This window comes from Carettochelys insculpta, chromosome 2, assembly GCF_033958435.1.
Source record: "Carettochelys insculpta isolate YL-2023 chromosome 2, ASM3395843v1, whole genome shotgun sequence".
In the NCBI taxonomy this organism is placed as follows: domain Eukaryota; kingdom Metazoa; phylum Chordata; order Testudines; family Carettochelyidae; genus Carettochelys; species Carettochelys insculpta.
In genome coordinates, this window is record NC_134138.1 from 47712340 (window position 1) to 47724926 (window position 12587).

At 45.7% G+C, this 12587-nt stretch overlaps 1 protein-coding gene across 1 annotated transcript in view; it reads right to left on the bottom strand.

Moving 5' to 3' along the window:
- Positions 1-12587, bottom strand: part of LOC142008491 (neural-cadherin-like) — a 102038-nt gene that overhangs the window by 55315 nt on the left and 34136 nt on the right. The window contains exons 10-14 of the mRNA XM_074985691.1: positions 8960-9132; positions 8657-8824; positions 5829-6078; positions 2061-2188; positions 269-455 (exon numbers count right to left, since the gene is read on the bottom strand). Coding sequence (XP_074841792.1) covers positions 269-455; positions 2061-2188; positions 5829-6078; positions 8657-8824; positions 8960-9132 — 906 coding nt within the window. The remainder of the gene's footprint in view (positions 1-268; positions 456-2060; positions 2189-5828; positions 6079-8656; positions 8825-8959; positions 9133-12587) is intronic.

The following is a 12587-nucleotide window of genomic DNA, read 5'->3' on the forward strand; positions in this document are numbered from 1 at the left end:
AGCTATCTGAAAGCTTGCTAGGGTTGTCAGTTGTGGATGAACACATTCCTAGAAACTCCAGGACAATCCTGGAGACTTGGCAACCTGAAAGCTCAGAGCCCTCTCTTTCTGTCTCTCACAGAGAGAGAGAGAGACTCCAATAAAAACAAGCTTACACATCATGTGTTTGTAACTTATCCCAGACATTCCATGAAAAGCCCCACTTCTACCACAATGGGATGGGAATTTTTGATGGCTTCTTATCCGGTATACAAACCAGTAAGTTTACCTGTGTTGGGCTGTCCATAAACACCAGGCTGAGCAGACCCTGAAGAGTCCTGGGATTGAACTTCAATCAAGTAAGATCCTCTCTTCTCTCTATCAAAAGATGCTTTGGTGGAAATAATTCCTGTCTCACGATCGATGGTGAAGAACCGGTAATCTTCGCTAGCGTCTTTCAATATTGAATATTGCACCTGAAGTTCAGAAATTTTAATGAGGACCCATGCACACCCTTTCATGTGAATGCTGCATCCCTATCCCCCACAGCTCTTTTGAACAGTCTGCAAAAGAATATCTGAAAAACCTCTTCCCTGAAGAGACCATTTCCGAGGCCTTTGGTCAATGTGAAACCACAGTCAGAACACTTCATATAAAATAACCCCCATGCTCCTCTTAGTATACAATTATTTTTGATCAATCCTGTTTCCATCAAAGTTGTTCTGATGGAAAACGGAGTTCAGAATAAATCATACTGTAGAGCAGAGACTTCACTCACCCCAGATGATGTCTCAGTGCCTCTGGGTACTACAATATTTTTCACAGACACTTTGAAAAACCAAAAGCTTTCCAACTGATGTTACTGAAATGCGGGAAGGGGACTCATAGGGTGTGGCATGTGGGCAGGGGAGCTCCAGGGGGTGGCATTGGGGAAGCCGCTGAGTGGCAAGAGTAAGTCTGGATAAGGCTTACCTGGTAAGGCCATGGAGAGCTCCCCACCTCCTCACTGTGCCACCTGGCACACTGGAGCTGGCAGAACAGAGACCTTGCCACTCAGGCCGTGGGGAAGCTGAGGCTCTGGGGCAGGAGATGAGGGGCCAACAGCCCTCTCCAGACAGACTGATGACTAACCATCCTGCTAGCCATGCTGCTCAGGAGTTGGACTCCTCTCTTCACCCCATTCCTTGGCAGGAGCGCAGAGGCCAGACTAAACAGTCTGATGGGCCAAACTCTGCCTGCACTTTGCCCTCTGACCTAAAGTCCCTCCCATCTGAGAAGGAACAGAATGTATACATCCCACCCCACCAAGTACCTGTGGTACTTGCACGGTCCCTATCACTGTAATATCTGACTGCCTCAATCTCTAATGTATTTATTCTCACACAGTCCCTGTGAGGCAGAGAAGTGTTACTCTCACTGCTCTCAGATGGGGAAATGAGGCAGAGAGAGACTGGGACTTGCCTACGGTAACACAGAAAGCCAGAGACTGAACCCAGGTCTGCCGTGCTAGGGCCATACTCACTGGACCATCCTTCCTCTTCTGTTTTGTTTGATTTACTTATTTTTACACAAATCAGAGGCAGCTCTTTGTTAAAGTTTAGCAACACAACTCAAATGGGAAGGGAGAGGTCCGTATGGCTCGTTATAATCCTGTCTGCTACTCGTCCATTGTCTCTGTCTAACAGCTTCAGTGCTATTTAACAGATAAATAAGATGATACTGCTCCCCCATATTTTTATGGAAATGTTTCTTTGAACAGGTATAACTCAAACATGCATTATACAAAATGGGGACACGTGATTTATCATTGGAGAACGTGTAATCGCCTGAATGCATCCATGCCTTCCCAGAGCTGTTCTCAGTGTCTGTGTTACTCTGCTGCGCACTGTAACCACAACTCTGTGCTTTTGCTTAGGAGACCAGAGCATCTGGCCCAGTAAGACAGGGTAGTGGGACATCCCAGAGGGCAGCTAGGTAAGCTCAGTGGTATGACCAGCCCATCAAATGACAGTCTCAAGGGGATCTCAGTGATCCAACCCATCACAGCTACTGGGGGGGAAGCAGTATATAATAAGTTAAACCTCTCCATATGGTCCAGAATCCAAGTCAGTTGCTAAAACCTGGGCAACAGATATGCCAACAGCTGCTCCTTCAGGTACAGACACCTTGTAGGTCGATGATGTGAAGAACGGAATGTTATCATTGACATCTGCAGAGAAAGGAGTTAAGACCTTAAGCCGAAGAGTTTAAAAAGCCTTGAAACTGCACCCTTTAAAAAAAAACCGCAGAGTAGTTTGAAAAATTATCATAGAACTCCTGCTAAGGTGAAATCCTGTTTTTTAACCTTCCCATTCTCAAGGCAGATAGCAGAAGCGGTTTTAATCACACAGATTTTAAGCCTTCTAGAAGATGTGATGCTGTGATTTCAGGTAGGATGCAGGATCACAATTAACAACTCAAGGATACCAGGAGCTGGACATTCCTTGGCCCTAACAAAGATTAAGACATCTATTTAGTATTCTTCAGGATTACCCATTGAAACCAGTGGGACTGTTCAGTCTTGAAAATTAACATGGGACTAAAGTCTGATAAGGCAGCGTTCCACCAAACTGGCTTTTATTTTCTCACTTTTTGTTACTTTGACAAAAGTTTGGGCACAGACCTGCTCTCATCTCTGTAGTATCAGAGCCTCGGGGATCATTCCAGAGTCAGTAACTGCAGTTAAGTGGCACTAATTTAAAGGGATACTGTTAATGTGAAATTCAGTCATTTTCAAAATATGGGTTAAAAGCAGCTTCTGGAGCTGCACTGAAATGCCTGGCTATTTTGTTCAGTTTTACAACCCTTTGTTTCCTATTTTAAAAGGCCATGTTCCACTGCTGCTGTGTAAAAGTGGAAACAGAGGAGATGAATGAAGTCAATATGTGAAACTGAAGCTGTAAAATGCCGCAAGCAAACAACTCCTAACTTCTGTAAAATTCTCAGATAGGACATACCATTTTACATGTGCTATTTCAACACACAGTCAATATTCTCTCTCAGTTTTAGTAAATGCATTCACGTACTGTTGAGTTGAGAGAGTGGGGTATACAATTTCACTATGTATATAACATGCATATATTTTTGCATAGGCCTAAATAAGTGATTCGCATTCTACAAGCTGAGGCCTTCTGGTAGCTAATTCCCACAAGAGTTTAAATTTTCATTCCACGCCTCCTCACCCAAAACGATTTTCTTGTATACAACATTAAGCTACTGGAAAGTCAATTTCATTCCTGGCCAAAATGAATTTGTCACCAAACAGTGACAACACTACTAACAGGATTATGTAACAATGTTACTAATGCATATTGGTTTGAGATAGTTAAATTGTACTCTTTTTGGAGCACAGACGACAAAAGGCACTCTCTACTCCAAAGAGATGGTATTTATAGTGCTTAACACAACAGGGCCCAGATCCTGACTTTAGATATTAGTCACTCCACAAATAAATAGCAGCCCTTCCTGTGTTGGTGCATTATGGAAGAGCTCCACAGACAAACATGGTTTCCACTATGCAACTGTAGTAGTAGTAGTAAAATCGGTAAAGATGATTATATTTTCTTCAAGCACAGCAATAAGATACAGTAACTCACATTAAGTTACCCTTTTAACACTTGAAACACACAACAATTACAATGGTAAAAGTTTTCCTTGGAAACCGTATTCTGTTCATAAACCACTGTAAGGCTGCTTCTACACTCGCCCCCTCCTGTCAGAAGTGGCATGGTAATGAGGCAATTCAAAGCAGGCTAATGAGGTGCTAAAGTGTAGATTAAGCACCTCATTAGCATAACGTCAGCTGCACAAATTTCAAAGTGCAGTCTTCGAATTGCAGATTGACAGCGAAGATGGGGGCAACTTTGAAATAAGTGCCTCACTTCTACATTCCCTTACTCCAATCTACTTTTGTGGAAGTAAGGGAACATCGAAGTAGGGCGCTTATTTCGAAGCTGCCCACATCTACACTGTCAATCTCCAATTCAAAATCTGCTCTTTGAAATTTGCGTGGCACCTATTATGCTAATGAGGCACTGAATATGCATGCTAGTGCCTCATTAGACTGCTTCGAATTGCCTCATTACCATGCCACCTCCAATGAGAGGGGGCGAGTGTAGAAGGAGCCTAAGTTGCATATTAACTGGTCCATTTACCCCAGTGTAAATCCTGTGGTTACTGGCATTAGAAACAGGTTTAAGCTATGTTTACACTACAAAATAAAGTCAAATTTATTGAAGTCAACTTTTTAACATTAGAATTTATAAAGCTGAAGATGAGTGTCTGCATATGTCCAGAAAGTCAACTTAAGTCTCCATTGCCTTACTTATGTTCCACTGTGTCAGCAAAGAAAATCAATTCAAATTCCTGGGCTTCCTGTTACCTACTTCCTGTGCACCTGGAGAGCAGCAGAGGTGAAAGCAGCTGCAAAGGACTGAGGGGCATTGTGGCATACCTGTGGGCCTCCTCTGGAGGGCAATAAAATTAATTTAAAGTAATGCTGTTTCCAACACCACCATTAATTTGGTCTTCTAAATTGAAGCTTGGCGTTACACTGCACCTCGTGGAAGGAAGGCTGGCATAGAGGCGTTCAGCTGCTGGGGGTGAGCCGAGCCATGCCCCCCAGAGGGGTGTGGCCACTTGGGTAGTGGGGCAAGTGAGGGGCTCTCTGCGGCTCCCTGCACTGCCACTGCTGAAATAACGGAATTAAATTCAGTCGGTTTAACGGCTAGGTCCCTCCCACAAACCTGATGGCCGTTAAACCAAATAAATTGAGTTCTGCACTTTCAGTGGTAGCAGGGCAGGGAGCCACAGAGGAATTTTCTCACAGAACCCTTATTTTCACTTCACAAAACCCCAGGGTTCAGCAGAACACCATCTGGAAAACACTGCATGAGAGCATGGAAATGTACTGGACTATTTTTGGCATTAAAAGGATTCCTTTTTTATTTCGCTTACATGGCACCGTATTAATATAAGCTTATCTGTGCTAAAGAGTAAGTATGTTTTTAAATACTAGAGCAGGTTGACACTACAGGAGGATCGAATTAAGGTAGGCCATTCCAACTATATTAAATTACATAGGTAAAGTGGACATACCCTTAATTCATGCTTGCACACTGTCTCCACAAAGGCAGGACGCCAGGAGCCTGCACTCCCATCAACTTCCCTTACTCCCAATGGGAAACAAGAATATTGCAGTTGAGCAGGACACCCTATAAATTCGATTTAGCACGTCCCCAGTAGATGCACTAAATTGAACTCTGAACCTGCCACGGTCGATCTCCAAATCTTCCTTGCAGTGCAGATGTATCCCACTCGTTAAATCTCACTTTGGGGTTTCTTCAGGCAAAAAGGCTATTTCTATACAGGTTGAACCTCTCTCATCCGGCACTCTCGGGATCTGACTGGACAACAGGTCAGTATTTTCTAGCACATTACCAACACTTCCACTTGCTTACTGGGCTCTTAGAAGACATTTAAGGGTAAATTACAGCTAAACAGCACGCAACACTGAGAGCCAGAACTGATGGCTGTAAACAGACTTCATGGACCGAGAGGAAACTTGGCCATACCCATGATAAGCGGTCATCCTGCTAACTAAAATCATGCTGGACAAGAGTGTGATGGACAAGAGAGTTCCAAATTAGAGAGGTTCAACTAGTACTGCACACCATCTTCAGACTCAAAGGAACTTTTATGCTATTAATTCCAGGCTTCATACCATAATTTCTAGTACGGATATTTCAGAAATACTGTGAGTGCCATTCTAAAATTACTAGTTCTACTTACAGTAGTTCAATGGTACTTACCAGTTACGTTAATATAGACAGTGGTGAACGAAGCTAAAAGAATCATTGCTGCATTTTGTGCCCTGACTCTCAGAGTGAAAAAGTTAGTTGTCTCAAAGTCAAGTGGTTCAGAGACAAGTAGAGAAGCAGATCCATCCACTCTGTCTGGCTTCAGGTAGAAATGAACAGGCATGTTAGTCTCTGGAACTTGACCCTCCTCCAGGCTGTAAGTAACCCTGGGATCACCAACTGAGGATGTGGCTCGGATTGTCTGAAGGGGGGGAAAAAAAAAGCCACTGTGGCTACGTCTATACTAGCACACTACGCTGAAGTAGCCTATTTTGAAGTAAGAACATCGAAATAGGCTGCTTCGACACATCCTCCAGGGCTGGTGCCGTTGACGTTCAACATCAAAGTAGCAACGGGGAACATTGAAACGAGCCGCCCCGAAAGGAAATGCGGAGCGTCCACACACACAAGCACTCTCTGTTGAAATAAAGGGCTAGCAATGACTGCGGATGGGGTCACAGTCTGGACTAGCCCTTCTGGGGCAAGAGCAAGCCACTCTCTTAAAGGGCCACTCCCAGAAACACTTGGCCTGGGCAGCACGAGGTCCACAGAGCTGAGAACCAGTTGCAGACCCCGTGCACACAGCATGGACCCCCAGCTGCAGCAGCAGCAGCCAGAAGCCCTGGGCTAAGGGCAGCTGCACGCAGCGACTATAGAGCCCTGCAGGGGCTGGACAGAGCATCTCTCAACCCCTCAGCTGATGGCCACCATGGAGGACCCCGCTATTTCGAGGTAGCAGGACATTGATTGTCTACACAGGCCCTACTTCGATGTTGAACGTTGAAGTAGGGCGCTATTCCCATCTTCGGACAGGAATAGCGATTTCGACGTCTTGCCGCCTAAGGTCAATTTCAACGTCGAAGTAGCACACGGCACATGTAGACGCAACGCGTGCTATTTTGATGTTGTGCCAGCTACTTCGAAGTACTGGCTAGTTTAGACGTTCCCTGTATGTTTATGAAGTGCATGATTCTGAGCTTTAAGGTCTTAGTTTGGGGATTTAATTGTTCATGCATGAAAGGCAGTCTGCCTTACTTCTGGAGATTTCTGTATAGATTTATACTGCTTTTATTGTGGTTCCAGGTTAAAATGTGCCATATTTACAGTGCAAGGAAAAAGAGTAAGAACAAAACCTTCAGATAAAAAAAACTTTTCCCAAAAACACGCGAAAGGAATTAGGATCTCACTCTGTGCACAAGCCTGGATGGAAAAAAAAAACTGTTTCCAAGTGGTTGGATCTTATGCCTGGGAGATGGGCAAGAGTTACAGGAATCAATTAGCAATGAAAGGTTCACAGAAAAGACTGCCTGAACTAAAGCAATCCAAGTGTCCAGCTCACGGGTGTCCAACATGTTTTCGGGGGGGCCACAGCAAATTTTTTACACGTTCCAGGGGCCAAACACAGAAAATAGTCCCATAACACAACCCTACCCCCAGGCGTAAACCCCCCCCCAGACCAAAACCACCCCCAGCCTTAAACCCCATCCCCCCATGCACCCCTGTAGCCCAGCTTCTCTCTTTATGTCTGTCTCAACACCCCCACTGCCTCTCCAGCTCAGCCTGTCCATCTGTCCCAACAAATCCCCACTCCCCGCAAAGCCCAGCCAGTCTATTTGTCTATCCCAACAACTCCCCTTCTGGCCCTGCAAGTCCATCTGGTCATCCACCCACCCCCCTAGCCACCCCAGCCCAGCTCTGTCCATCTGTCCAACACCTCCCACTGACCCCCAGCCCAACCAGTCTGTCCATCCCTCCCTCCAGGCACAGCCACCTTGAGGACATTACTCACCTTGGCGGGCAGGGCACAGAAGTCCTGAGGTGCCACCTTGGGGTAGAGCAGAACTGGCCCCACATCAGCTCACTGGTAATGCTGGTCTGGCCATAGTAGGCAGGCTCTGCAGCGTGATGCCCTCAGTGGGGCTGCTCCACTGCCATGCTGGCCAGGGAACGAGCAAACAAGCGCACCCCAGGACTACGCATAAAGGGGGCTGTACAGGGACAAACCCCTGCAGTACACAGAGCCTGCATTCTCCACAACAACTCCCGCTGGTTCCCACCCACGTACATTGCGGCTGGGTGCTGGGAGCTGCCCCTGCTGCACTCTACGGAAGCCAGAGGAGGAAACAGCAGCAGCAGGAGCCGCAAGTGGCTCTTTAAAGAGCCACATATGGCTCGGAGCCCCTCAGCTGCCTTTTAAAAACAGCACCACTGCTGGTTCAGCAGGTCGGAAAAAAAGCTCCTTTAGCTGGATTCCAGCCCACGGGCCACATGTTGGACACCGTGGTCCAGCATAACAAACTTGTTTAAGAAAAACAAGCAATTCACATTTAATCCACTGCTGAAATACAGCAGATTACTCCGTCACTACAGCAGTAATTATGGACAGCACTCAAAACTGCTTGAGAAACTTTGGTAGGCCGAATAGAATCACTCAAGCTGGAATTAACATCTCAACTCTTGTGAAAAATGATCCAGGATTTTTAATATGGGCAAAATCTTGGTTTTGCACAACTCGTCCAAAAGATACTCCCTTCAGGAGCACCCCTTGTTGGGGCACTGGTTTTACAGAATAAAAAAAGAAGATTGTTGCCTTCTGAGTCACAATATCTCCTGCATCTTTCTGGGGTTTCTCTGGAGTTTCCCCACAAAAAGCGCTTAGCTTGTCAAATCTGACAGATCCCAGCACAGGTGGTAATGCATATATACCGTTCTACATACACACAAAAACAGCAGGACAGGGGAGGGAACTAGAGAGAGAAGGAGCCTCTCTTATAGCATACCACTATTTTGGTGTCACAAATGGCGTTCTCCAGGACTGTAACCCAGTATTCACTCTGTTCCCACTGGGGTGGCTGACTGAGCATATTAGTGATAGTTACAGTCAACTCCACAGCACTGCTTCTGTTGCCGCCATCTGTTGCTATAATACACCGGCTGATTTGTGGCATCTACAAAGTAGGTTTGACAAAAGTTTAAGGGACTATAAAAACTGATATGCACAAATCACCAGATTGAGATTAACTCTCTGCAACATATTCCACATGAAAACAGCTGTGTTGGATTCTTAATAAGAGTCTGGTTACCTGGGAGATCACATGGTTCACATATACCCAGCCCGTGCTGGAGTTGATTTGGAAGTATTCTGGCTGTTGCTGTAACATGGAATATATGATGGCAGCGTTTACTCCTTGGTCATCATCATGAGCTGCAGCATGGAGGAAGCTTGTGCCCACTGGGGTGTCCTCATGGAGGAAGTCTTTGAATAAACAATGATAAGTTTATTTTGACCAGGCCTCATTCTCCTGTACAACAGTGTTATTCCTAGATCCGGCAATTTTACTAGCGAAGAGGGACACTGATGATTCTCAGCTCCAGGCCAGTGCTAAGATCACAGAACAGTGCAGCAGTACTTCCACTTTACAGATCACTGCTGCCCAATAACATTGGCATCTACCCTGTCAAGCAGCCTAAAAGACCTGGCCACATTTGTATGAGAACGGGGTTAGCCCTTTCTTCGGACGCACTGAGTAAGTATACCAGAGAAGTTGGGTTCACATTAAACTACAAATACCACTTTGTAAATCAATACAATATGTTGTCTCAAGGGGTAGCGTGTTAGTCTGTAGCTGTAAAAAAAAACAAAAACAAAAACAAAAACAAAAAAAAGCAGCAAGCCCAACACAACCAACAACCAAACAAAAAACAAGCAGTCCTGACTAACAAATTATTGGCTAATGAGTTTGTGTGGGTAAGCCTGGCTCTCAGATCTGGGAGTAGACAATTAGAATCCAGGATTTACACAGTGGGCAGGGGAGAGGAAGGGAAAAAAGGGAGTTGCCTGTCACTAATATACCACTCCACAAAGCAAATTAAGTAGGAAGTGTGCCATTTCTGTAAATATCACAGGAGGGGAATATTTGCAGGAATGGCACACTTCCTGCTTAACTGGCTTCATGTATTTGTCCTATTAGTGACCCTTTTCCCCTCCTTCCTACCCCCACCCCCTCCCCTGATATATAAATTGTCGACTACAAAGTCTGAGGAATTGGTTCTCACCCATGACAGCTCATAACCTAATAAAGACTAACAAATTTAAGGTGCTACAGGACTGATTGTCATTTGTAACAGCAGTGGAATTTATTTCTAGGAAACACTGGAAGAGATTCTCTGTTGTTCTGCAATAGATTTTATGTTCTGAGAACAGCCTTGGGTGAAAACACATTGTATCAAAATGTCCAAAGCTGAACTTGAAATGACATTGAAATACTACTGTAAGTATCACGAGGATGTTATTATGTACCATCAAACATCTGAGGAAGTGGGTCTGACCCAGGGAAGCTCATTACCTAATAAATTTGTTAGTCTTTAACATGCTACAGGACAGCTTGTTGTTTTTAAAAACAATATGTGAAATATGAGGGGTGTCAATTCAAGCTCAAATGTTTTGATTAAGCAGCTTTCACAATACTGTAAAATAAAAATATCTAATTTTCCCTCATTTTTCTGCTATTGTACTATCTATGGTTACAAAAACAGTTAGGATAAGCTACCGTGTTGCTCCCCACTCTCATCGAAGCCACTTCCCTTTGACAAAGAATAAATGGCTTAGTCATTCCATTCGTATAAGTAGTATGTCAGGAGGTGATTTACTGGTACTGAAATAGAGTAACAGCAGTAACATTTATTTCTAGGAAATACTGCAAGAGATTCTCAATTGTCCTGCAATAGATTCTTTGTTCTGAACAATATCCAGTGAAAAAACATTGTAGCAAAATGTCCAGAGCTGAATTTGAAATGATATTGAAACGTGTCTGTAATTATTACTCGGAGGTCCTATTATGTGCAGTTAAATATCTGAAGAAATGGGTCTTACCCACAAAAGCTCATTACCTGATAAATTTGTTAGTCTTTAAAGGTGCTACAGGACTGCTAGTTTATCATCTGAGCACAACCTATTCTTCCAGATGTGCACAGATAATTAATAGGGGTGCATTGTTTAAACCGACATATTTGAATAAAGCCCCTGCATATGAGAACAAACCACCAACTGTAATGGTACCAGTAACCTTAGACAACCATGACTAATTACATTTGACTTTGTTATAGAGAGGAGACAGTATTTTTAATTCCATGACGTATGAATATTGATTGGTTACAGATGCTGAACAGCTCTGTCAACGTGGCCCATGGTTGGGGAAGTTTCCCAAACCCGAAGATGCGCTTTTTGGAAGCTGGCTCTCCGGATGATGGAGAGAGCAGGAAGCTTGTCAATCACACACAAGCATCAGCATGACATCAAACTCAAAATTCAACCTCAATTGTAGTGCTCCGGAAAGGCAGTTACAGGTAGCACTGAATGAACAGTGGGGCTAAAGACACTGAGTGAGGTTCACCTTTAAAACAAATCCAATTCTTGTTTTCAAGACTTTCCCTTTTCTGTCCTTTTAAGGGGGTCAGAATAGACAATTCAAAAGCCAGAAAGCACCACTGCAACTTGTTCTTTTGACTGGCCAGTACAGACGATCCAGAGAAAGACGTAAGAAACCCTGAAGTGGAGAGCCAAGGAAGAGCCGACTCTCTGAACAGTCCTAAAGTCTTTTTACTCTCTCCTCAGCTATGTCTACATTACAGCACTCTTCTACAATATCTTCCGAAGTACATTCTCTGGAAGATCAACTTTCATAAGAGAGCGGCCACCACAGCCCAGGCTACTCTTTTGAAAGAACAGAGAACGAAATGCCACAGATTGGGTCACACAGCCACAAAACCCATCCGAGGGCCTTGGCCAGCCACTCCTTTAAAAGGCCCCTCTCAAACATTCCGCCCCCGCACATGCTCCGAGGCCAGCCGAGCTGTTTGCAGCAGAGCCGAGCCAGTGAAGGGATCAGATAACCAATCCACACCATATGGATCCCCCATCAGCTCCCCAACCAGGACATCATTGACGCTGTGGTCATGGCTGCCCTCCACCTCCTGCAGTGGGTGAGTCTTCCTGTTGCGGCCATGGAGCCCCACTCCCAAGGGCCCACCCCCACACTCCCACCCCGGGTGCTCCAGCACCTCTGAAGCCACCCCAGCAGCTTGTATTGGTGGAACTGGCTCATCATGCCAAAGTGGGATGACGCCTGATGGCTCCTGAACTTCCGAATGACCAAGCAGACGTTCCTGGAGCTCTGCAACTGGCTCAGCCCTGCTCTCTGACAACAGGACACTCGCATATGGGCCGCCCTCCCCCTGGAGAAGCGGGTCGCCATCACAGTGTGGAAGGTGGGCCCCGCCCCAGACAGCTACTGGACTATGGGGCACCAGTTCAGGGTGGGCAATGTGACAGTCGGGGCCATCTTCAGAGGTAAGACACGCTCAGGTCACATACCCCCCTGGCAAGGGGACCCTTGGTAGCCAGAGGTTCAAGGGGGCAGTATGGGGGTGGCAGTGAGGCCCATCCCCAGGAGACCATGCCGCTGCACCCCACGCAGGCCTGGCATGGAGTGGGGGGGGAGCAGAAGAGGCAATGGCAGGGGCTGGGCACACCCAGTCATGCACTCAAGTTCATGCACTCTCCATCCCATCAGGTCGTCAGGGCCATGCTGCTCCACAGGGCCATCTGCGTGGGGGATCTGAACCTGGCCGTAGCAGAACATACTGCAGTCAGACACCCAAACTGCTTCGGTGCCCTGGACGGCACCAATATCGCCGTCTGTGCCCCAGACC